General features: G+C 48.7%; 1 protein-coding gene across 1 annotated transcript; it reads right to left on the bottom strand.

The window, feature by feature from the left end:
• Positions 1–385: 385 nt before the first annotated feature.
• FBXO32 (F-box protein 32) lies at positions 386–25,686 on the bottom strand. The gene is made up of 9 exons (XM_083825590.1): positions 25,399–25,686; positions 22,056–22,168; positions 20,282–20,331; positions 19,491–19,583; positions 12,506–12,599; positions 11,436–11,620; positions 7,563–7,745; positions 6,251–6,394; positions 386–5,532 (listed from the first exon to the last, which is right to left on the bottom strand). The coding sequence occupies exons 1-9, from the start codon at positions 25,512–25,514 to the stop codon at positions 5,443–5,445; spliced, it is 1,068 nt and encodes a 355-aa protein (XP_083681716.1). The 5' UTR covers positions 25,515–25,686; the 3' UTR covers positions 386–5,442.
• Between the last annotated feature and the right edge of the window lie 697 nt (positions 25,687–26,383).

Here is a 26,383-nt window from a genome sequence, read left to right as displayed (position 1 = left end):
CTGGGACAAAAATAAAAATAAATCAAAGTCGCTTGGATAACATGGCTAGAAAAACATTTCTCTAAGCCAGGAAGTGAAGCTATCAGATCAGTGCAAGCGCTAGAGATCTCTTTTGGAACAATCACTCCTGTGCTTTGGTAGAGTGCAAATTCAAGTGCATGAGCTGTAGGTGGGCGCTAGTTAGACTAGAAGCAAGTGCTCCATTCACCTCATTTTCCTTCGAGTTGCAGTGAAGTGACAGCTCCATCCTGGACATTCCCCATGTGCCTAGTGCCATGACAGCCCAAGTTCTGGATGTTCCTGCAGAAGAGTTTCTGCTTACAGTCACGAGAAGCTCAAGGCCGATAAGGTCAACAACTTGGAAGCAGTGAGACAACCAACTCTGTGGTTCACATTGTTTGAACATTTATTGCAATTCAGTGTCAAAAAAATGTTTTACAAAAATACATTACTGTCTGCACAGAACAGCTGTAAAAATCAGAGTTGAACATGCAAGGGAAGAGGAAAAAGTGTGCAAATTTATATGGAAGGATTTTAACCACACAGTAATATTAAACAGAAGTCATATTATACAAGGGATGCCTTTCACTTCATATCATCTCTACTTACAACTTTAAAGAAAAACAAAACAGAACACACTCTCTTCCATATACAAGTATTTATAATTACTGCAGATAGTTCCTAAAGATGAGCATATTTGCCATTTCCAATTAAAATGCTCCCTCGGTAGCAGACCTGTTAGCACTCTGCACAGCTCGTAATAGCTAAAGAAATGCAAAGTTTACCCTCAGTTGCCCTCCCAGGGGGAGAAAAGGCAACGCTTGGCCAACGGAGGGGGAATCTCTCTGGTGTTCATGATATTAATACAGTAGACTACCTATGCCAAAGGCAAGATTTATTCTCCCCAGGGCCAAATCCTGCAAGGCCTATTTGTTGTCAGTGAAATCACTGGAGGAAGATGGGGGATTGAAATCAGGCACTGGAAAAGCAGCTCATGCCCCAGCAGCCACATGCTGCCAGCTACACGGACACCTGGTTGTGTCTTCGGGGCCTTTAATGAGCATCATCACAAGCAACGAGCTGCAAACAGCAGCACAGGCAGAACACCAGAGTCCCCGACCTCGTAACTGGCAGTCTTCATCAACCTGAGCAGACATCAGCTCCGCTGGGTCTCTGTTTCTGCTAACAGGCCAGCTAGGAAGAGTGGCATTTTAATTTAAAGCTATTTCTTTTTGGCAAGGTGCTGATCTGTGGGGAAGCTGTGCAACAGGTTTCTGAGAACAACCCCAGAGGACAGCGCTGGTTCGCTGTACTGAACAGCGCCTAAGCGTGAAACAGCACATCTGATTTACTAGCTACGTAACAACCTGAAATGTTCCTGCTCTAAATCAAATTTCAGCTACTAAAGGCCAGGGATTTTTCTGGGCAGGAAAAGCTGGTGTAGTACCTGTGTATGTTCTAGGAGGAGAGAGCTTTGCGAGAGCAGTCAAACAAACGGGAACACAAACAGTTCAAAACCTGGGGGGGGCAAAGAAAAATGATAGAAAAGATACTCTCATATACAGAAAGTGGCAGGGTGCAATTAAATGTTTACATAAAAAGCAATGTCTACAGAGCAATAGAAGTTTTTCTAATCGCTTTACAAAACAGAAGGATCTAGAAGCTTTCACAATTGATAAAAGAAACCCAAACAACGTTAAGAGGAGGTGCACACATTTTAGGATCAAACTTTACCATACCGTAGTTAATACAAATGGCTTAAGGTATGTACAGCTGAAATGGTGCCTCTTGAAGTGGCTATCACATGAAAGTGAACCCCAAACACCTGCCTCTTATAGAAAGCTGGAACAGAAAGATCTCTCCCTTTCTGAGCCTCCTCCCCTGCATGGATCTGTTTTTCCTCTCCACAGTGCCATGCTCTACACCATTGCACTGCTTAAAAACCTCTGAAGATAAAGATATTTCTTTGCATACACTGGCAGCAGAAAAAAAAAAACCCAAAGAGAGGAAGAACCTCCTTTCATAGTATAAGAACCGACGCATTTGTAATGGGAACGCAGCCACCAACTTGAGGATGAGATGCTGTTTGAAAAGAACACTCGATTTCCAAAACACCAACAGTAAAAGCCTGTTTTCCATTCACAGTAGGCTTTGCCAGAGTTGTCCTAAAATAAAGGTCCTTCTTGCGAGAGAGCAGCCTTACACCATCCTGCCTGGGGTCCCGAGCTATCACGGCTGGTTTCGCTCCTCTGCCATCCAAAGCCAAGCAGATGCACTTGCACTGCTGAATACTGATCATTTTGTTTTCAAGTGGTTAGACCAAGCTATTTGGATGCAACACCATTTTGTTTTAAATGCACAAAACGGAACCGAATCTCCCACAGTATCTCCCTGTACCAGCCACTTGAGGAACAATGACTCTCCCAAAGAGATCAGGGTCTGATTTGACAGCTGCTGGGGCAGTAAGATGGTGACTGAGGCACATTCTGCTTTTTGTTTAGCCAGTTTTGTTCTCCAGCACAGTGGCTGCTTGGTTTTCTGCTACTTGGGACACCAACAGCAACATCCCAGGATTCAGGACGAGCAACACACGTGCCTGGATTAACAGATTGATCTTCAGCAATTTGACCCTTGGAGATCTACCCTGTGCTACAAGAACACTAATTGAAATTAACTTTTGCAGATAGGAGCCTCAGTTGTACGTAAGTACAGCATCACCCGTGCTCTCTGGGCAGGGGGACATGGCATAAACTCTGCTCAAAACAAATGAAGGGCTCATAAAGGCAGTGGTGAAAGCTGAGGTGTTCCCAGACCACAGCTAAATTCTGGGGTTTTGTCTTGTCGTGCAGGCTGGATTTAAATCCAAGCTTAAAATTCACCCAGTGCAACAATCTCATTGTTGGGTAAGTGCCATCTGGCAAGCAGGGCCTCAGACTACACAGAAACCCCCAGCAGCTCAGGCCGCCTCCATCACGAGAGGTTGACTCACTGCAGATGCCAGGGGCAGAAGGACTGCAAACCAAACCACGCCTGCGTCAAGAGCTGGAAGCAGAAGATGGAGACGGTGAAGGCCATGCGAGTCCTCTCACTAGCAGAAAAAATAACAAGAGTCTCCCAAGACAGTGGCAATACTTCATTCACTTGCAGGTTCCTGTCCTTAGCATCCTCTTTCAACAAGGCGGATTCCAGCCTCACCTACCCGCTGACATCACTGCGGGAATGAAAACAGAAACCAGCCTCCCTTACTCATGAGCATCCCCCCAAAACAAGCACAAGATGATTTTTCCAAGGCATCAGCTTTTAAATCACTTTCAGTTGACATGAACATAATCAACAGGCTTATTTTTACCAGCAAACTGACGGAGAGAGCACCAACACCAAAATAGTATTTCCTATCCCAGGTTTTCTCCTTGTCTCTGGATATTGCCAAGCTTCTGGCCATGGCTAAGGGCTGCACTGGCTCACAGAGCTCTCCAGAAAAGGAAAAACTTGGGTTTGCTGGGGGAAGGTAGGAGAACAGCAGTTCTCGTCAACTTTTTCCTGCCTTCCCCCTTCCCAGTCTTCTTCCCCTCTTCCCCACTGCTCCATCTAGAGGCAACTTTTTTCCCCTTTTTGAGTTTCTTCCAGGGTATGCAAAGTGATTTAGTTTGCAAAAACGCAAATACTGTCAATTTTTTAAAATACAAACAGATGCAGAAAAGTGTTGAAAGTCAGTTATAAAAACATTAAAAAAAAGGAACAGAATATTTAACAATACTAACTCAAGTAGTTCTTCCTGAATTGTCCTGAGTACTCCTCTTCCTCAATTCTCTGTACATGGTCAGACACAACCCACTAATTTTTACCCTCCTGAGGTATCCTGCTTCCATTGCGCACAGAGAAAGTGCTATACAGGAAATCTACTGGCAAATGGCAAAACCTTTCCACCGCAGGTTTTCAAATGGTTAAATATGAGCTGGAATCTTCTAGTTCCACCATGGTGCGTGTATATAAGGTTCCGCTTTTCACTAAGAGATCGTGAGCCAAATCACGGCCACAACGATGTCAGGAGTTTGGCCACTTGCTCCACAGGACTGAAAACTTCGCTCTAGGCTAGTGCTAAAAGATCCCATAAAGAAGGTCAGCACTGGAAGCCGAAGGGACTAGACTGGGTCTTCGTTTCCTTGGCACACAGAAATAACAGAAGAGGTTGACTGCCATATTGGAAATCCCTCACTTTCCACAGCCTTGAGTGCTGTTTTTAGCAAAATGCTGGCCAATTTCTTCATGGTCTCTCACCACCCTGAACTCCAATAATCTGAAATTAAACAGAGTGCTGCCAGTCTGTCAAGGAATAAAAACCGCATCACTTCACTAGACTCAACAGCCCTAATCTCCCTACTAATTACCAGCTCCAAGATGATTTAATTCACTTGACAGCAGTGGGAACACAGAGCGGTGTGTATATGTTGGAAAACTAGGAAGACATGGGCTTGAACCAGATTCTAACCTCACTTGGGAATTCATCCAGTGCAATTAACCTAGCGGAGTTGATATGAATTTATGTTGCAAGATTAAACCCAGTCCTTTGTTTCCCTATAATAGAACTTCCTCCCTTTTAGATAATCTTCATCCTCCTGACTTCTCTTCCCTTTTACTTAATCTTTCATAAAACCAACGTATTAAAAGAGGATGGAGTAAAGTCTTAGGTATTTATACAGTGCCTATCATCTAGGCATTCAAGCACTGAGTAGAGCAAGAAAACTAACGTAAAGAGGTAAGCATTAATGCAAGAAAAGATGCTTACTATCACAAACATTTCCCTTTAAATCATTGTACAAAATACAAAAGTTCACATTGTACACTGGATTTTTGTTTGAAAGGTACTCAATCTATTAGAGGTAGAAAGTGGTATGGTGCGATTCTTTTGTAAGTAGGCTAGAGTTCCACGCTAAGTATTTCAGGATGTCTCCTTTTTAAAAACAGAAGTATTATTAAACTTGTCACAGGGATATTTTTCATAAATACTTTTAAAAACATCATATTTATAAATATGTCTGCTAAATAAAACCAGATGGAGAAACAGTTCAACAGTCCTAGCCTCATATTGCTTTCTCTCAATTATTAGAAACAAACCAAAGAAGTTCTCAAATGGTTACGGGGCAAATTCATTTTTAACTTCTAAAAACGAAAACGAAGGTTTTGCCCTGTATCTTGTACTCTGATCATAAAAAAGGGACTCTGTACAACATGCTGCATTTATATACCAGTCCTATGGAATTCTGTATTCCTTAAGTGCTGCACGTCAGTGAGCAATTTCACCTTTCATCTCCGAAATCCTCTTGTTCCTTGACTCAGGAGCTTCACACAAACATGAATATTTACACTATTTACAAACGGAGTGTCCAAGCTCAGTGGCATAAAGTGTCCTGTAAGAATCGCGTAAGCTGCGGTGATCCAAGTTCAGAATCTGAACAAGTTGATAAAGTCTTGCGGTGAAAGAGAGGTGGAGCACGTCTCCGGGTTGTTGGCTGTGCAAGGGTGATCAGTACCCTGGGAAAGGAGAAAACAACTCCATTTAGAGAGACTGCAGAAAGGGTGCCAGAGCACCTAAGTGCCAACTTAGTGCTGCCACTCCGCCAGACATCCTGCTTGCAAACAGAGCGGAGCCCAAAATATTTCCACTCTCGCCAAAGCAGACAGCTCTGAATTGGGCTTCATATTTTAGGGGTTACTGTGAAGGCCGGGGAAATAAACCCAGAAAAAAATCAAACCAGAAAAAATCCAATTCACTCTTTCCTCCTATTCTCTGAGGCACTACAGGTCGGAGACTACCATCAGCTAAAGGAGTTTAAGTCTAGAGATGTGCTGTGGATATCAACGCAGAGGCCAGCAGAATCGTGTTGTGGGCTGTTTTATAGCCATCAGCTCTCATTCTTGCTAATCCCACTGCCAAGACCTTCACCTCCACATAATGAGTGGCAGGGGTTGCTGGCAGTGCTAATGCAATTTGCTACAAGGAGCCTGACAATATGCCCATCTCACTCCCTTCTGGCTTTGACAGCAATAACTTGCTCAGCGTAGACAAGATGGGAATCCCTGAAGCATGGTGAAAGGGTCTTAATAGTTGAGGGAGGATTAAGATGTAGGAAAACACCCGATCATGCAAGGCAAAGGAACTGCAGCTTCTTTAAGGTGCTGCAATCAGAGGAAGCACTGGGTGCCCTGCGGCTCCTGCCCCAACCAAGTTTGTCCCACCACCACCTCCTACCTTCCAGGAGAGGATGTGGCAGTGCCTGCACAGCTGCAGCGTGTCACCGTACTGCTCCTTCCGTGGGTAACACCTTATAAGCTTGAAGTACATCTTTTTCCAATCCAGCTGCCCCTTGTCAGATAAGATTAGCCGTTTACGAATCTGAAAGAAATAATATGATGGTAAGTGCAGTAGGTAAAAAAAAATAGAATCATGGTTTCTTCTTTCCACCCATCTTGTTCTCTCCCTTGCTTTAAGTTTAAGTTAAGCACCATCCCTGCCTGTCACGTAATAGTTTCTATGTAACACCAGGAAAATTCCTGCTCTGAATGCCCGGCTGTAACAGGCTTCCTGATAGCAACAGCCTCACCTGATACCATTATCAGGGTCTAGCCTCATTTCACTATTACTACTGTATGAACGCCTGAAACCCCGGGAGCTATTTCATACTACATTAGCCACTGTTTCGGGCTGGCAGGGAAGTGGAACTGCATTTAACAGTTTTCAAAGTTCAAGTCAGTTATTTGTCACACTAGCTTGTGAGGCCTCCATCTTTCTTTTTGGGTTCATTAGCTGCAGAAATTGGACTTGAATGTACTTGTTAACAGCAATGACTTCCCCAGAGTCACTTCCAAAGTCAGATGCAGAGCGAGCAAACAAAGCAAGTCAGCAGGGAAATCTGGCACATGTTTCCTGAAGTGCAGAGATCTGATATAGACACCCCACACATAAACATCATCCATAAACAGAGAGGTGTTTGTTTCTTTCCATTTGTTTTTAATTTTAGAAGACCCTAGATGATTACCAGCCTGCAAAAGGCCAAAGATCTTTACACAGGTACAACTTGGGTAGCAGCAGGGCTGGTTTCCACACACCGTCCTGTCACTCACAAAACAGCTCAGAGGGGATTTCTTGCTCTAAAGGGCAGGGGAGTACAACACATTGCTCACAAACCACATCCACAGAGATTCTCCACGAGGGTGTCAGTCCTTAGGACACTGCAGTTAAGGCTGGAGCTTGGCTGCACGTTTTCCCTGCACACGTGGGGCGAGCAACCATGACTTGCAGTTGTTACCACCTGGATTAGGGCTGAAGAAGTTCACCCTGTGACTAATTCCTTAGACTCCTATTTCAGGAATCATTGCTGTGGCATGCAGAACCCTCCTCATAAATCATCTTTACAGCCTTTCCCATACCAGCCTGTGTTATCGGCTTGCACCACAGCCCACAGATCCAGAAGATAGTCAAGTAAGAGTGTCCTACCCATACAGACGCACTCGCTAACAGGTTGCAACAGGCAACTGATAGCGATCTGCACCTCGCCTCGTACCTGTCTGTCCGTGAAGTGGTACTGGCAGAGCTTCTTCCACAGCAGCCGGTCTTCACTGAGCACTTGCAGGTCGGGAGCCACTTGACCGAGGCTAACCAGGTCTCTCCCATCGCTCAGTCGCTGCATGATGTTTAATTGTAAACAGAGCGGCAAGTCTGTCAAAGTGGTTCCTTTGAAGGCAGGCTGGAAAAAAAAAAAGACAAAATTGAGCTCAGAGGAAGCTGGAAGCCCAAGTACTTCTAACTTGCAGTAGAGTTACTACTTTTTAAGTATTGCACTTCACATGCAAAATAAGCAGTAGCTCCTTCTTCTGAACAAAGAGACATTTGACCTTCCTCTGAAAAGAATTTGAGGTTTCTTCAACGAAGGGTCCGTTTATTCTTATTACAAAAGCAGTAGGAAGCAGAGTCACAGTCCAAGCCTCTCTCCCCTCTTCTCATCTATCCCACATCCATACTCAAAAGACACTGTCCTCGAAAGCACCGCCACCGGCTTGCACGACAGCAGGACGCCGGCTACGTCATGGCAGCAGGCCCTAACCATCCTCCCCCCAAGGTGAGGGATACTGGCATTGCTTCCCAACTTCGGCCCTCTGTTACCCACGCTGCTGGGAATCTCGTGCTCTTCCAACACGTGTTTCAGCTCACGCCGTCACAAGATCCCACTGCAACCACAGCGGCGGCCGATGAATACCCGCAGCAGGATTTTCCCTGCACGGATTCCCAAGGCAGTGCCGGCAGGGCTAACCAACCCTTCCTCCGAACGCTTGAGGAACCTGCCCCTTTCCCACCAGCTGCAGCCGCAGCTTCGCAGGCTGTTCAGCCACATCAAAGCACGCTCTGCAGCGCCAAAAGCCACCTCCGCTCCCATTCAATTCACCTTTTCTCGGTCTACACACGGGTCAGGATTATTTTACAAGTCTGCACAGCAGCACAGCTCCAGGACAAACCAATTGCAATGGATTAGCAGATCCTGCACCCGGGGGCGATCCAAGGTACCCACGGGAGCAAAGCATCAGCAAGGACCACGACCCAGGCTCGAGCTGCTCCAAAATCAGCCCCAGCCTTATTAAGACAAACAGCAGCTTTGCGGATTGGGCCCCAAGGAAGAAACAATGTTCAACAGATGTGCCAAGTCTATCGTTTACCCTGCACAGAGATGCTGCTATTTTTAAGTTGCAGAGTCACATCGCCCGCCTCGCAATTGGCAGGGCTGTTAACCGTTTCAAACAAGGAGCACGTGGGCCACCAGCAGCAGGGGAACGCTGCGTGAGGCTGCTTTCAATCACACGGCCCCATCTCCAGCCACGTGAGACTGCAGGGGCACGAGGAGTCCAACTGCACATAAATAGTTCCCACCTTCCCCAGGGACCAGCCCGCACTGCTGGTGGTCCATACAGCCTGGCTGGTCCCCCAGCACTGCCTGCTACCTGCAAGAACCCCTCCGCTGAAGCCAGGCATCGTTTTTGGCCAGCTCTACCAGCAAGACAACCCCTTCAGAAGAGTTGAACCATCTCGGCCACCTCCAGAGGGTATCCGTTCCAAAGCCAACCTCAAACAATTGATCCCCAGTTCCCATCTCCCAGCCCCAAGCAGCCTCCCCCTCCCCACCTCCCCCCCTATTCCCCTAACACCAGCTGGCTCTGGAGACAAGAGGAGCTCCGCACGGCCGCGTGCTGAGGGTTAAGCTGCGAGCACGCTGCCTGGCTACGCGCAGATGTTTGCTTGGTGCGATCCACTTGCGTGCTTGGAGATGGAAGAGGAGGCAGAGAGCAGCACTCCATCATTCCTGAAGCCCATGAGTCTCCCGCTGGCTATGCAGGACTGTGTCCCCGCCCGTCAGTGCAAGCTGAGGTCGTTTTTTAGGAGCAGGAGGAACGCACCGCAGCCTTGGATCACCTCCCATTGATCTCCCCGCCACGCTGGCTTTTGCCCTCTCCTGCAGGCAGCCCACACAAGCTCCACCAGGGCAGGACAGGCAGGACTGTGCTCAGAGGCTCTTGGTTCAGCAAGGGGGAGGGGGGGAAAGGCAGAAATCAAGCAAGCACACGCTAATGTCTTATTTCTGAGGAAGCCAGTGTGACTGAAACAACTCCATACAGGTTTTCTGAGTCAGAGCCAAAGACTTATCTGCTGCTACTTTTCCCTCAGTACTCCTTTCCAGGACTTTTCAAACATTACTTTCTTTGGAGAAAGAACACAGATTAGATCAGAGCAGATCATTATGTTGTCACTTTCTGGACAGTTGTTTTTTGTGCCCTTTTTTTAATGCAACTCTAGCACATACTCAGTGTTTTGCAAGTTTTTTTTTTAAAAAAGGTCTATCTTGGCTGTTGTGAAGCTTTTTACCCCCTCCAGAAATACCAGAAACGCTCAGCACTGTAAGCATCTGGCTGCACAGAACTGGGCTTGTTCTGCCTTCCTCAAACTCAGGTTTTGTTCTACTTTGACCTGAAGCCATCTTCAGAGGTGTGAATTTTTTTTTTTTGGAAGCTCTCCACATATTTTTATATTTTAGAAAAGTGTCTGCAAACCTATACTGTGTGCATAAAAGGCAGTTCCCTTCACAAGCACATTTTGATGCAATTTTATCTGGGCAGGCAGAGCTTTGAAATGCTTATGGGAGTTTTGAGAGTCAGTAAAGGTGAGGGGAAAAAACCCGTACTGTATTTACTGAGTTGAGCAGGAGGTCCTAACCTGGGGTGTCAGGGAAACAGATACCCCAGCGGAGCTGATCCCTGCAGTGCCCAGGCACTGAGCAGCTCCCCAGAGGTGGGCACCAGCAGGGGCAGGCACATCCCACAGCAGGGCAGAGACCACCACCACATAAGGCAATGTGGATTTTGCAGTTCTTCAGATTCCCTGGGACCTCCCGGAGTTTACCTTCTCCCAAATCCTTCTGCCTGTATTGCTCCTTACAACTGAAGGACTGGGAACTGTTTCTTGATGTTCCCAGCAAACACAGCCATGAAGAACGATGAAAGCAGGACCTCTGCTCAACCCTTGCGAAGTGCCTTTCTGCTTGACCCACTAAGGAAAAAGGTGTTTTTAAAATTCCCTCTGGCCATGCTTTGGTATGGCCAAGTGGGAATTGCACAGCTCAGTTCACTGTAGAAGACTCCTACAGCGGACACATTGACAGGGAGGTCAGCGCAGGGGGAAGGCTTTAGCATTTCTGGGGAGTGAGCACCCATTCAAGGTGAAGTGGAGAAAGTTCACCTTCAATTCACATGCAAAGCCAGGTTAGGAATTTATCAACTCATTCGTCTCTCCCAGCTCCACAGCTGCTGCTGGAGGACCAGATGTTGTGAAAGCAGGACTTGTCTGGCTGGAACAGCCAGCTCCAGACTACTGGAAGAATCACTGATGTTTTCAGCCAGGAAGCATGAAGTTATGCAGCTATTTGGAAATTTGCATTTAATTTACAGATTAAACAAATCTAAAAACCTCAAATATCTGATAAACAACTTTTGAGGGCAATTTCTCAGATTTTAGAAAAAGATTGAGTTGACTTTTCATACTGAGGCCTCATCTCTAAAGACTCTCAGGAGGAGATAGTTTCCTGCCCAGCTCTGTTCACACAGAGCCTCAGGAGCAGAAAGGAGTCACACCACCAGTAACAGTCAACATGATCCCACACTGCGTACACTGAACTGGCTGGGGACATGTAATGGCTACTATTGCTTTATTTTGATTTAAGGGACTCAAGTAACTCAAGGAATGCAGCCAGTTATTTTGGCAACCTCAGGTCCTTCTCCAGCACTCTGCCTGCATCGGGAGTACAGTGAGATATAGTCACCCAGATGAAAGCTGCTACATGAGAAGGTTTCATGAAGAAGCCACGTTATTTTTAGCCTTCAAGATTTGCGCTTACCCTGGTGATCTGAATGTTGTTCAGTTGCTGCTGCCAGTGGAGAATAGTCTCCATCCTGTGCACCCACATGTTGATGTTTCCAACCAGGACAGACTTGCCGACCCGTTGAACCAAAGTGCAGAGGGATGTGTAGAGGGTCTGCAGCAATTCCCGTATTAGCCTGATGTTCTGCTGGTCTTCAAGGACTTTGGGGGAACAGGAAAGGTTAAAAATGGAAGCTGCCCAAATCCTTTTCTGAATCTACATGATTCTCAGGGAAAAGTTACCTGCTGTGATCTCACAGGCCAAGAGAGCCAGCCTGTGCTTTTCTTTTGACAGAAAAGCACTTAAACATGAGCCAAGCACAGCAGGTAAGAGAACAGATGGAGATCTTCCCAGGATAAGCAGACGAGGTACCCATCCTTTCTAGAGCACTTCCCATTTCCATAGCTGGGAAACCAGCCAGCTTTCCCCTCTGTTACATGTGAGAGGTTGTGTGTGCGCCTCTCCCCGACCACCCCAGCTGACGGGCAGCGAGATGCTCAGCATCTCCAGCCTCATCGTGCATGCACACCCCAACAGGGTGCTCTCCATTCCCAGGCTTCAGTCAGAGCTAAAGCACCAGGAAGGGAAGCAGCACCTCTCAGCTGCAATCCAGCCCCACCAGGAGCCCAGGGAGGTGAAGACAGCCCTCGAGCTTTACTTTCCCCTGGAGGAGAGGGAGCACTTGATATTGCAAACTGGAGACAGAGCAGCAGAGACTGCCGATGTGTCAGGCTGGGGGGCAGGAGCAGCTGCCTCTTCTGAAGTTAGAAATAGGACTCAGCAGGATGCAGGAGTGGTAGCGAGGGAAGTGGGAGAAGGAGGAATCGCCACCCAGATACCCACCAAAATATGGAGATTTCTTCCCACCCCTCCCACTCTACATAGTCCTTCACTGACAAAAAGGAAAGTGGAACTGAACTACAGGAATAAACAGGGGTGGCCCCTCTTCCCCCACCTTACACTGGGTATTCCTGAGGATGTCATTCATGCTGAGTACACCACATTAATTCCAACTCCTCCTCCCCCGCTTCGTTTCCATTTCTTACCTTTCTGCACCACTTTTTCCAAAATGTTCATGTAGTTTTTCTGGGCAATGCCACTCAGTGACGTCAGCTGAGACTTCGCTATCAGCTCCAGCAGCTGTGGGTAAAAATAGAAGTGGCAAGCCTTAGAGAGCAGAGATACCTTTCTAATCTTAACTCCCATCACATGACACAGCAAAACAGTCCGGGCACTTGTTTGCTGCATGAAAATAAAAGGTAGAGGGAACGGCAGCAAACTAATGCACGGGTGGGGAAAAAAAAGAGCAGAGGAGAAGTGATTAAATCCACATAGAAAGGGGTGGGGAAAAAAAAGGCCTTCTAATGATACTCGGGAGAAAAATTTGGTTTCATGGCTCAGAGATGCAGGGAAACCACAGGGCAGCGCTCAGACTGACAGCATCTATTCACACCGAGGAACAATGAACGGTCGACGTCACCGTCCTTCGCTGGGGCATAAACAAGCAGTGTCATGAGGGAACACAAGCGAGCGCTGGTTTGGATGGGGATGTTATTGATGGGGCAGTAATGAGAATCAGACCCTGCAATTTACGTCAAACGCCTCGGTTGTATGGGCTTTGTCAGAGCACTGTCACCACGATGGAAAGGTTAAGGGCTGTATTAAAACCAAACCATTCCCACCCCCCACCTCTAACAACCCCCTATTCCCTCAGCATTTCTTCCCCTCTGTGCAGTTCTTGCAGCTGTAACAATCCCAAGCCATCCACCCTTCCCTGTTTGTCCTGTTTACTCCCCGTGGAACCAGGGAAATCTCACTTTTACTTTCGATTGCGATTTGCTTCCTGTCGCCGATCGCCTGACTCGTGTACTAGCTGAATGCTGGATTTGGGCTGCAGTTGCTGAAGGAAGCGTTTCCCCTGGGACAGATGCCCTCTCCTCCCTGGGCTCTCTACCGGTGCAAGAAGAGCCGTGGAAGTTTCCTACGGGTCATGTTCTGCAGAACATGTGGCTTGTGATCTTCCAAGCCTTCCTCCCTTCCCCCAGCATTATATAAATACAGGCTGTCCACATGTCGTTCCATTTGTTTTGGATGTACATAGCCTTCTGTTTTAATTTAGAAGGGAAAGGAAAAACCTTTTATGCTACAAATCAATCAACACGTTACCACATGACTAGCTTATTAATCCTTTATCGTCTGGAGCTACGGTATCCCATTGCTGGCACCGCCGAGAGTACAGAGAAGGTACAACTACTTGTGTCAAGTAACTAAGATGTTTTTCGATAAGACTTGATAAGTCATGAGCTGAACTGTTCGCCCCGTTTTAAGAATGACAGGAATGCATCCATAAAGTTACCGGCAGCCTGCCATGAAGCAGAGAGCTCGGGGAGAGGAATTATTGCAGTCGTTTGCCCATTCTGCTCATCTCAGGCACAGGCATGTGACTGCCAGTTAGAAGCAGTGAGGTTGCTGAGAGCGAAGTTGCCTTCTTCAGTTTAATTTCCAGGCCAACACCATCATCAGATGGCATTGAGTTTACATTCTGTGAATATCTTACACCTCGCGTGACTGAAAGAAAGTGAGGAAAAAGGCTCGCGCTAACTTCTGTGAAGGGCAGGCTGCCTGTTTTCTTGCCTCATTTGTAGAAACAAGATACAGGAAGAGCTGGATAGTGTTTGGTGCACATAGCAAGACGGCCCACTGATGCCTCTCAGCAAAATGAAGACCCCAGATACTCTTAAAAACAAGGCAGTCTGCAAGATGCTTGCAAAGCCTTAAGTCTTTTCCTCATTTCTTGAAATACTGGAGGAAGTAGAAGAAACAGCATCCTGAAGTAACCTGCGATACTCTGCTTACATCAACCTATTTAGCCTCCAGACCTTTGATTATCGTGATCAACTTGCCAGACTCCATCTGTACATTAGGCACACATGCACGCAGATCAGCTCTTGTGCACAAACAACTGCTGCCTCCAGATTGCACTGCTCAGGAACTGGCACAGGGACAGCTTCCTCCAGGCTGGGTGTTAGCGATGCCGTGCCCATCGCTGAAAACACTAAAATATACCCAGTGATAAGTATCGCGTAATGCAACACTGTAAGAGCTAGAAAAGCCAGAGCCATTCTTTACGAGGACCAAAGATAAAAATCTCAGTTCCTTGAAGAACACTAAATTGGTACAAAATTAAGCTAGACAAACAGACTCAAATTTGCCTTGCCTGTGTTTATCAAGGTTCAATTTATGTTCGGTGAACCAGCTCTGATGTCACGTGTCACCTCCCTTCCCCTGCAGCAATAAACACAGGATGAAATTCCATATGAAAACTATGTTGTGAATAGTTCTAGGACTACTCCACTCCCCAGCGACTGCTGGCTTGCCCTCCAGACCAAAAGGCATTTTTATTCCTCTGTCCTCATATAATACACGTAAAACAGGTAAAGGATACGGTTCAGCCAGGCTCTGACCCATCCATGCCCCACACGCTGCAGTGAATTGAGGGTCTTTTAGCACTGGCACAGCCCCAGAGTACAGCCTCATTTAATGGACTGCCAAATTTGGGTCTACGGCATGATACAAATCAGTGTTGTCACTTGCATAATACCGACTAAAAGCAGACTGATGGGTTCAGATTAATGCTGAGTAGGGTAAAAACAGTGGAGAGCTGCAAGCATGTTATGATGCTGTTGCATTAAGTCCAGCCCACGCTCAGCTGAGAGGGACAGATGGTGGGGAGAGCACAAAGGGAAAGGTTAAGAGCAATTTTAAAAGGCCTGCTTTTTGAAAACACTAAGTAATTGCATTCCAGCTGATTTTAATTGGAGCTGGGAGTCTGTAACCCCTCCTGAAAAGAGGGCATTAGATCCCAATTCCCTCTTTCAGATCCTCAGGAGTTGAAAAAGGTGGGCTGTCAGCTTCCCCAGAAAACCCTTCCTGTCACCTTGCCACTAGTTTGTTTGCTCTCAGGGGTCTGCAACAGCCAAGGAGAAAAGGCAAGAGATGCAGCAGCTTATTCCAGAGCTGGCAGGAAACAGCAGCTTCCACAGCAGGGCAAGAGCCTGCTCTCCTCCCCACACCAAGAGGATGGGGTTTCCTGCTCAAACCCTACTAACAGTCAGTGCAGCGAGCCACATAGCTCGGGGAGCACAACAGGCCTTCCTCCCCATGGGAAGGAGAGAAAAAAAGGAAACAAGTAACACATGGCAGGGAACAAGGGCCCCAAAACTGTGGTGTTCTGTACTCATCACTGTGCACATCACTTACAGGCACCCCACAGCCAGCTGGTAACTTCTGCCATACTCCTGGTGCAGGCAATCCAGCCCCAAACGGCCCACAGAGACACAAAGGCCTCTGCAGGCCTGCGCTGCACTGAGGAGGGTGTAACTTGGCCTCAAACCCAGCAATGCTTAGCAATGGTTAAAAATCACAAGCCTCAAGCTGCTGGAGTGTAAATCCCCACCAGAATGCCCCAAACACCTGCTGTAGGTAAGGAGGACTGCATCCTGTGGGATCCCCCCAGCTCCTCAGGGCTGGGGCTCCTCACACCTGAGCTGCTTGGAGAAGCTTACTGCAATGAAAAGTTCCCTCCTGTCACCCCCCGTTCTCACAGCCCTTCACTTTTTGTGGCTGAAACGTCACATTGGTTGTAAGCTGGGAGGTAGAACAACAGCAGGGCGAGTTATAATGATTTACAGTGCAGGTGCTGACAGATCTCCATGAGGCAGCATTGAGCTGATATTCTTTCAGCACAGCATAAATCCAGGACTCCTGGAGCTAAGGGCTATAAAAACTTAAGAAGAAACAAATTTAAGAGACTACTTTAACAGGCTGCACGCTGTCTAGATCATGTTATTCCAAGAGCTGTGCCCATGCAGCTTAACCTGACCTAAGCTTTTATGATCAGAAACAGCACCTTCCCTTGAGACATTACTACACAACCATCATATGACAGATCTTTCTGAAGGAAACAGCCTGCAAAGCCTCACTGTCATCTGAACAGAGTGTTCCCAGAGGAGAACCAACAACTTCTGGGCTGCAGGCACTCTTGTCTCTGCTTATATTGCGTATGCTCACAGGAACACTTCCAGTCTTTGTTAATTCTGCAAGAGCAGAGAAATCAGGACTGCTTCAATACGAAAAAGTTTGGATCTTCTGGATCAATCAAGCACCTTCCTTATGAGCTCTAAAAAGGGAACATTTTCCTGTAATGTCTGTGCAGATGGTATAATTCAAACAGTCAAGCAAGGAACAGGTCATGGTGCTAATACCTGTACTTACTCTTCCAGTACTTTATCAGCACTGTCAAGACAAGACCGATGTTGGAAGATTTCTCCTCCTTCAGTTACATGAACTCACCAGCTACAGCTGATGGTACCTGACCACAAAAAACAGCCTGACAAGCTTTCCAGTGCTTACACTTCCACCTCACCTGGAAGAGCCCATTTTGTAACAGATCAGTGCCCTGTTAGGAACTAAGAACTTAATCTGGGAATATCTTAGACTTCTGTACAACAACAAAAAATCAGTACTGAAAACACACTTATGTTCAGAGACTTTCATAGGGGAATGCTTTGAGAAAGGCAAGAGGAAGCTGATGGTCACCCTGAAAGCCTGTGTTAACAGCAGTAATGTATCTTATTTCCCTACAGAGAAAGTTTGGGTATAGCCAGCAGAGTCCCAGGTCTGCAGCAGTTTCTCTCCCTTCTTTCTCTGTGGGCATCCTTATCCTCATTCCAACTCAGCTTCCCTCCTTGGAAAGCATTTGCTTGATGAAGTAAATACTGTGACATTAATCAGATCCTCTGAGCAACGGGTGGAACCAGAGAGAACAAGGAGAGGGAGGGAAGGGAAAAAAATTCTGCCTGCCAATATTCAAGGCATTTTCCATGTGACAGATCGCTCATCTGTGTGCTCTAGGAGGCCTGCAATTTGCAAAGACCCATAAACAAGATCCACATCTAGGCAGTGCTTTTCATGAGTAAATCTGGCACATCAGGCATTTTATGAGCTACTATTCACCAGAGACTTGGCCGATACAACCCCTTCATTTAAGAAGTCAGTTTTATATTTGATCCATGGTACCAGGTTTAATATCTCTTTAATCTGCCAAACCACAAGTCAGCCTCAATTAGAAAGCTTCATACTTCTCTGTAATGCTGTATCCTTAGGACTACTTAGCCTTAGAAGCTCAATTTGTAGAAACATGGATACAAGTTGACTTCCGCACAGAACACTGCTATTTGGGACACGTGGCAGGTCTGGTATGCTTTTATGAAGAAGTCCTCATCGGAAAAAAGAAGAAAGAAGTCAGCTGGAGCATCCCACCAGTCCATACCAACTACATTGAAATTTGAGTTTGCTCTTTAAGAAGTTTCATGGGCCTCCTGCCCAGTCACTGCAGCCCTGTGTGAGATAACTGTCACATTGTGTGAGCAGCAGGAGCCCATCACATGGCAGAGCCTGACCTAAGGCTGGACTTAGCACAAGTCTCCAGAGTTTTTCATGGTCGTAAGGTAAAAAAAAATCCATCAAGGTAATCCTTGGAGCACCAAATACATGTTTTATTTTTCCTTCTTTATATTTAACCAAGGGGTTATTGCCTTGGCACAAACTAACTGTCCTAAGGATGACATGGTGGTGTATATATCCAGTATCAGAAAACAGTGAATATCTGTCCTGGCAGCCACCTTCTCTGTGCAAGCAGGAAAACAAGCTGTCCCAGGGCTCTCAGAGATGTGGAAGCCTGAATTTCAACGGACTTGTATCCTGCTTTTCCTCTGGCATCATCCCCACTCCTTACCACCATCGTGGCACTTCACCCAAGGAATTACCATTTGCCTTCCTGCACTGTGGGTGGGTAATCACCCCCCAGTGCCTGTACCCTTCCCAGGGTGACAGGGTTTTCACAGGCTCCTGGTCACCTAACCAACAGGTGAACTGAAGTGAACTTGCTCAGATCATTTCTTCCTGACTTTTCAGGACACTTGACTCAAAGGGAAAGCAATACCACTGCTGCTTGCTTCAGAACCTAAAACCTAAACAGCTGGTGCCTCACCAGTGATTAACAGCTGACGAAATGTGAAAAGGAGCTGTTTATAAACAGCCTCAAGCTAATAACAGGGTTTTTTTAAGCTTATTAAATTCCAAGACTTGATAAGCATTCTGAAATTTGAGATCAATTTGCAGATCACATGTGCATAAACATACAACCATCTGCAGCCCTCAGGATAGGGGATACCCCAGAACACCACCATTTCTTGGTAACCCAGAGGGAAATGAGAAGCCTTGATCTGTTACGATAAGTCAGATTATGAGGAACCTAGGCAGAAACCTGGGGCTGACAACTCCCACCAACTGAAAGCATCAGTGCTAACAGAATGCTTCACCCACTGAAACCGCTGCCACTCGCACAGGATTAAGAGCAACCATGATCCCTGAGTCCTTCATTTCAACTTCTATGAGGTTCAGCCCATCTTCTTATTCCCAAAAGACTCAGCTCCCCGAAGTCTCTCCTTTGTTACTTCACAGGATGTCACCCTCCCCCCAGCACTCATGCTTGCAGGTATCTCAGCCTCCTGTGCAAAGAGGTCCCCACTGCTCTGTGGCCTCTGCAGAGTCCATGCTCCTCCTGGGACTATAGGAACTGCATTTGGAAGCAGGACTTCAAATACAGTAATTAGAAACAACAACTTGTTTTTATTTCTCCAACATGAATTTCATACACAACTGACATTATGTATTACCTGAAACTATCAACTGTTCACTATAACATATTTGAAAGTTACTAGGAATGCTGGAATAAGGACAGCCCAACCACCTTTTACATCACTACCACATCCCTCTCTCTCCATCTCAACAGATCTGAGCATAGGTTTTGGGGTCTATCCACACATTTTCCATCAAATGCTTGACATAGCAAGGCCCAACATCCTCACGCGCACCTCTTCCTTGCTGGTACTTCCCATCACCCGATGGATGCTCGGTTCAGAACCCTCCCCACCACCACAGCAAGATAAGCCCTGGCCTTTCACTCACCCTCACGACATAGTTGAATCTCCTGGAGTCCAGGATAGCACTGGAGAAGTCAAGCCTGTTGAAGGCTTCTCCCAAGGTGCAGTAACCATGGCGCTAAGAAAAAAAACAGTCTGGGTCATGTTTTGGCAGACAGAAATCCAGACAGCATCAGGAAGACGTGACCCAGGGGAACTCAATTTAGCAAGCTCATGGGTACAAAGCATGGGACTCGCTCACAGCCAGAGGAGGCAGTCCCATCTCCCATGGAGCCGCGCTTACTGACGTCAAGAGTGGGCACGGTTCAATGTAGGTTATGGTATTTTCCCAAAAGTGACACGAGCTCTATTCATGACCCTTAGATAGCTCAGATCCATCCCTCCAGAATTTACGAGGGAGAAGGAGTCTGACATTCCTGGGGCTCAACATACAGCCCAAGTTCACAGAGGGTGGTTTCATGCAGCCGCTTCCCTCCACGAGCCCAAGCGAGCCGTTGTGATGAATTCCAATGATTTTCCATGTTAGGACTGTGCTGGGTGAAGGCCAAGAACAGTATTATGGCTTGGTCCGCAAATGGCTTTTTTTTTTTTAAACCAAGGGAAGCAAACAAGTCATATTTTAAACACATGTATAGAGCCTTGCACAGCAAGCCCTGGCTCCCTGATTAGGGCTTAAAATCATTACTGCAATTCCAACCACAAGCCAGATCTTCCACTTATCTCTTAAGAGCTTCTGCTGATTTATATCAGCTCGCTATCTTCCACCGTGTGGAAAAACAGTACAAAAGGGAACAGACAACCTCCGGTTGCACTCACCTCTTTTGTGCTCCCCTTATGAACATAGATCCACTTCTCTTGGTGGAAATCTGTTTAAAAACACATTTTGCTCAGTTAATCTTCTACTCTGCAGAGGGCTGCATCTCTGTTCTGCTCACAATGCTCGCTGCCCTTTTATCACAAAGGGAGGTTTTTTTTTTGTGTTTACACTGCTGAACCTGAAACCAAAACTAGCAACTTGCTGAGCTGCTTTGTTTCCATACTCCTTCATTTGAGACGACAGCCCCGAGCCTTAAAAAGGGTTTATGTTTCAGTGACAGAGCTCGAGACTGTAAATGTTTAATCTGCCAGCTACGGATATACCATAGCACCTCCTCTTCTTTGGTACCAAACAGAAAGCGTGGCTGACAGCCAGGTTTTGTTGTTATTGATTTTATTAACTATTCATTACCTTGGATACAGGCTTGGGATTGAATGTCAAAATTGAAGTTGAACAAAAATGTCATGAGACATCAGGCATGTGGGAGAGAGCTTTTAGCAGTGAGGTCAGGCTCAGAGGAGCATGCTTATACTTGCAGCTAACTTGCTAAAAAAGAAAAACCTATTTGGGACCAAAATTATCCTATTTCTAATTGCCCCTCCCTTCCCTCAGAAATAGGAGTTGTCCCATCCGTCCCCCAAAATAGCTTCCCTGTACCCACCACATGCTGCTCGCTCAGTTTGCAGGAAAGTCCTCACTGTAACAGCAGTTATGTGGCTCAGCCCTTTTCCCTCCCCACTTTCACATGGGCTCTTGACCCTTCTTTCACCACATGCTGGCAATTCAACAGGCAATACGAATAAGAACGCTCCATCCTACGAGACTCCTTGCCTTGAAGGACACACTGTGCTCTTGGAATCCTTTTCCACCTAAGGACACAGTGATGTACGTCTGCCTGGTACTGAGAGCCCAAGGACAAACCCAGCCTCAGCCGCAGGCATGCAGATCCTGCATCGAGCCCTTTTAAACGAGTAGGTCACAGCAGAATCCAGCCAAAAACTGTCATGGTAACATTTGTTTGTTCACACAGAGAACCGAATGCACAGAGGGGCCAGCTTTTGGCATCTGCTTCCAAAATCCTGGGGGATCCACAGTGAGCTAATACTAGTGTGGGAATGGTAACTCATTTCCTCTGTGCATGTTTACATTTGGAGCCTTCACTAACTCCAGTACCTATCTCGCAATCGGACCAACGCAGGACTTGCAGTCCCTGCAGGATCCCCACGTTATCCCCCTGGGCGCCATCTGAGACCCCGGCCGCTCGCTGTGCACAGAACGATCTCCAAGCTCCCGTTGTTTTGAGCAAGCTGCAGTCTCAGTTCATTTTTCACGCGCTCTGGGCGCAGAGATACGATCAAAGCTCACGTTCAGGCTTATAGCCTCCAGTAATGTCGATTAGAGCTCTGCGTGCATATGGAAGGAAAAATAAATTTAGCCTGTTGTGCACGAGGAAGTCTACAGGGGGAAAAACTGGAACTGGTTCATTTGAATGTACCATAGGAAAAAATTACCCTCCTTCTGACAAATACAAATGACAAAAATTTGAACACAACAAGTACAACTCCTCAGAGCAGGGATTACTAACAGGGGCATAAATCTTCACATTAAGCTGTATCCAAGTTCTCTACTTAAGAGAAACATGGGCGCAAAGCCCTTTGAGATAGTTTGGAAGGCTTCTCAAGCACCATCCAAAAAACCCATAGATCTGAAGCATTTTCCATCCTCCCCCTGCAACAACTTAGTTTTAAAAAAATGCCCAAGCAGACATCTTACACTGAATCTTGGCTTTGTTATTCAGCAGGTCCTTTTTCCTCTTCTTGGCAGCAACATCATAGTTGAGGCTGTTGAAGAGATTCTCTTTGTTGTGATCTTCCTTTTTACAAAAGCTGTGAATGATACAAAGCAAGGATTCTATTTATTTCTGCAGCCTGCTGAATACTATGCTTCCTGTAAGGAGAGAAAATACACAGGTTTTCATTACAAATCCCGAAGCTACCTCATTGCAGACCATTCTACAGGCCGCGTGCAGGTTTTGCATCCAATAATGTTATTTTTAAATGAGTCTCCAGTGCCCCATCTCTGCTGGAGAAAACACAACTAACAGCCAGGAGCAGGCAGAGCACATCAGTGCTGGGACACCGTTGGGCAGCATTTTTTTCCTCTTTAACCTGTTTCTGTGCTTAAATAACACCACTTCCTCCTACTGTAGGTGGTAGATCCCTGAGACAGATTTCTCTGCCAGGACACATTTAGACATCTGACGACACATACTCACACGCAACGTATTAACAGAGTCCCTACAAAACATTCTGCTTTCAAGCTTACAGGAAAAGCTCAGCTGAGGTTCAGACTTAACTGGTGGCTTTCCAAAGCCCACAGAGCAGTGGCTGTACAAATTAACAGCTAGGATCTCTCATCTAAGACTCCATCTTCTGTATTTGCTGGAGCTTTGCTTTATCATTAGCAAAGGGAGCTGTAACCACTTATTTTCTTTGAGGGCAATGAAAGGCTAAACGAGCGCATCGAGATCTCTGCTGATCTGCAGGCCTGCAGATCAGCAGATCCGTGCAGCAATGTGAAACCGAGAAGTCCTTGGGCAGCCGCAGCGCAGAGCCTGGGCTGTGCAGGGGAAGGCAGCACTGTCCAGGAGCTCTTGGCTCCAGCTCCGGTCCCCCACCAGAGCTCCCACACACCAGGGGTGCAGGGATGCCCCACAGGTGCTGCGAAAAGACAAGCAATACACCTGGGAGATGAAAAAGAGCTGCTCTAGCAGCTTGCGAAGGATGGGATGGCTGCCTACAGACCCAAAATCAAAAAAGAAGGGTCCCAGGCACCTCACCTGTGGCAGCACTAGCCCGGGACACCCCTGGAGCTCTGGCTGCTGCTGCAACCCGCCGCTGCTCGCGGTGCTGAGCTTCCTGTGCTGCAGCCGCAAGGACCCCTACGCAGCCAGGCTGCTTCCTCCACAGCCCGCTTGTTTACACTCTGTAGCCTCAAAAGAAACACGAGCACCACGCAGCCTGGCTCACGCCTGACAGCTATCCAGCACAGGCTCCCGCAAAGGAACGAAACCTGCAGGACAAGGCTCCTCGCTTCTCCCCGCTGCTAAATCTGATCGCCGGCCCAAGCCTGCGGCCGGGAGAGGGAGGTTGGTGGCTGTCAGCAGGGTCACACCACCGCTACGGGCAGGGAAGCAGAAATGCAGGTGGACAGCGCTCACAGCCTGGGGAACTGGACGCTTCTGACCAGCTGCACCGGGCAGTCCCCAGGGCCAGCAGCTAGATGTGAGCAAAACACCCTGGCTGCTCGCTTCCCCTGTCCGCGCTGCTTCATGCTGGGGACCAAAACCAGACAGCAGAACGCGGCAGTCAAAAACATTTTTGAGAAGTTCAAGCTCCTGCTTTATCAAAGCTGCACGAAAAATCGTTAGTGGGCCAGACTAACATGCCCAGCGCAGCGGCAGAATCCAAGCCTAAGAGCGCGAGAGATCTGCTTTAAATCTGACATGTCAACAGCACACCCTGCGCTGTTGACTTCCTACTGAATGACTCTGTAACCCGAAGCCTTCATAACAGCAGCAGTGGACGGATTCCAGCATGGGAGGCAGATTGTTCCCCTGTTTATGTATTGACAGATTTCCATATTGTTCTCCAAGGAGCCTGGACGGGTTGAACGGTCAGGCACCGGGACCTCAGGACCCTCCTCACTTTTTTTACTGAGGAAGATGCCTAAGCCCGGGCCAAACCTCAGTACTCCCAACACGCTAACTCCTGCCAGCCAGACATTTTTCTACCTATTTACAAAATAGATGTTTTGCATTCTAAACTTGATTTAGAGCTTGCACAAAGGAGGGAAAGATAAAGAGCCACCGCGTAAGCCTCCTTGCACAACAGGATCTCATCCGCGGCTCACGGCAAATCCCCCTTCGCTCCAAGCCGCTGTCACGTACATTCCTGTCCCCTCGCAGCCAACAAGCCCGGACCCCGCTGGGCAGAGCCGAAAACAAGACGTAGCTCTGCAGGAAAAGGTTGGTTTTGACAGGGGCGATCTGACTAGGGATCATTACACCCGTACCGCTGCCGAGGCTTCCTGCCCTGAACCACGCAGTTTTACGGCGCTTAAACCATCCCGGGGGGTTTTAGTCCCTCTGCAGTCAGATTAATCAAGCTGCACATAAGGCAAGCTCTTCATAATCTGGGGGAAGATTTATGGCTTCAGACACACCATACTTCTCCGGCTGGGGAACCGGGAAGCCTAAGGAAGCGCTTGCTGCTGGAGAAGGAGGGAGGGGAGGGCAGGTTACCTCCAGAGCTCCCCAGCGAAGGCAGCACAGAGCCAGGAGATTTTCAGTGGCACTCCCTTAAGGGCAAAATCCCAGAGCCAAGGGGGCAGCAAACGTTTTGACATTTTCTTCGAGGAGGCTGAGGAATAAAAGGCTGCTGCTGCCCAGGCTATTTCCAAATTACAGCGTGCCTCAGAGAGGCGTTACGGGGGGCTTTGCAGCTCTGTTTCTGTATGAGACAAGCCTCGGGTGTCAGCGCAGCCCCCTGCCCCAGCCCGGCAGGGGCAGCCCCAGGGGACCCGGGGCCGCTTCGCCCCCCTGGCCCCAGCACCGGGGGAGCCAGGCTGCGGTTTTCGGGTTTATTTATTTCCCGTGCTGCAGAACGCTGCCGGGTGACTCAGGGCTGACTTACAGCATGTGACGAAGCCGGGAGCCTGCGCGGCTCCGGTGGGGTTTTAGGAGAAGGGGAACCTCCGACAGCCCCAGGTGGGGCTCAGCACCTCTCTGAGCGGCGCTAGGACGAAACCCGGCCCCAAACACCCCCCCCAAAACCAACCCACCCCTCCCCGAGCCCGCAGCGCCCTAACCGAGCCCCCCAGGCGGCCGAGGGGGGCTTTCCACCGAAGGGCGAGGGGTCGAGCCCCCGGTTCCCCACCACACATCCACCCCCCGGACCCCGGTGACCCTCCGGCAACCCCAAATCGCCGCCGCCGTCCGTTTTGGGGGTCCCCCCCCGGTCCCCTCGGCGGCGCCCCGCACCCAGCGCCCCCTGGCGGCGGCTGGGGTCGGGACCGGGACCGGGACCCGCACCGGTACCGCGGCCGGTGCCGGTACCTGCTGATGTCGCCGACGAAGCCGCCGCTCTTCTCGTCGAGGAAGCGCGTCCAGCCGTCGGCCGTCTTCACCCAGCTCTGCCCGGGGGAGCGCCAGTCCTGCCCCAGGAACGGCATGGCGGCGGGGATCGGGTCCGGGGGGACCGGGTCGGGTGGGACCGGGTCGTGCCGGCTGGGGAGCTGCCGGGATCGGGCTCGGGGCCGTCGGGGTCCGGCTGCGGGCGCAGCGGCGGCGCCGGGCGCTCTTTATGGGCGGCGCGCGCCGTGTTGCCGGAAGCGCGGCGCTGGCCCGGCCCCGCCGCCGCCGCACGTGGCCGTGTTTGTGGGCAGCGCCCCTCCGGGGGCGGGGCCAGCGCCGCGCCGGGACCCGCCCCCTGCTGCCGCTGGCCCCGCCCGCTCGCCCCAACGCCCCGCCCCCTGCGTGTGGTGCGCATACGGGCAGGGGCCTGGGGGCTGGGGCAGCCCCCCCGGGATCACCTGGTGCAGCCACCCCCTGCCACCAGTGCCACCCGCGGAACCGTGTCCCCAAGCACCACGTCCAACCTTTCCTTGAACACCCCCAGGGACGGTGACACCACCACCTCCCTGGGCACCCCGTCCCAATGCCTGACTGCTCTTTCTGAGAAGAAATGTCTCCTCATTTCCAGCCTGAACCTCCCCTGGCACAACTTGAGTCCATTCCCTCTGGTCCTATCACTGGTTACCTGTGAGAAGAGGCCGACCCCCAGCTCCCCACACCTTCCTTTCAGGCGGCTGCAGAGAGCAATGAGGTCTCCCCTGAGCCTCCTCTTCTCCAGACCAAACACCCCCAGCTCCCTCAGCTGCTCCTCACAGGACTTGTGCTCCAGGCCCTTCACCAGCTTCGTAGCCCTGCTCTGGACACGCTCCAGGGCCTCGATGTCCTTCTCATACTGCTGGGCCCAAAGCTGAACACAGCACTCAAGGCGCAGCCTCACAGAGAAAATTATATACAGAATGTTTTCTAA

This window comes from Anser anser (genome assembly GCF_964211835.1).
Source record: "Anser anser genome assembly, chromosome: 2".
NCBI classification, from domain to species: domain Eukaryota; kingdom Metazoa; phylum Chordata; class Aves; order Anseriformes; family Anatidae; genus Anser; species Anser anser.
The sequence above is the reverse complement of the archived record's forward strand: the minus strand, read 5'-3'. Positions and strand labels throughout refer to the sequence as shown.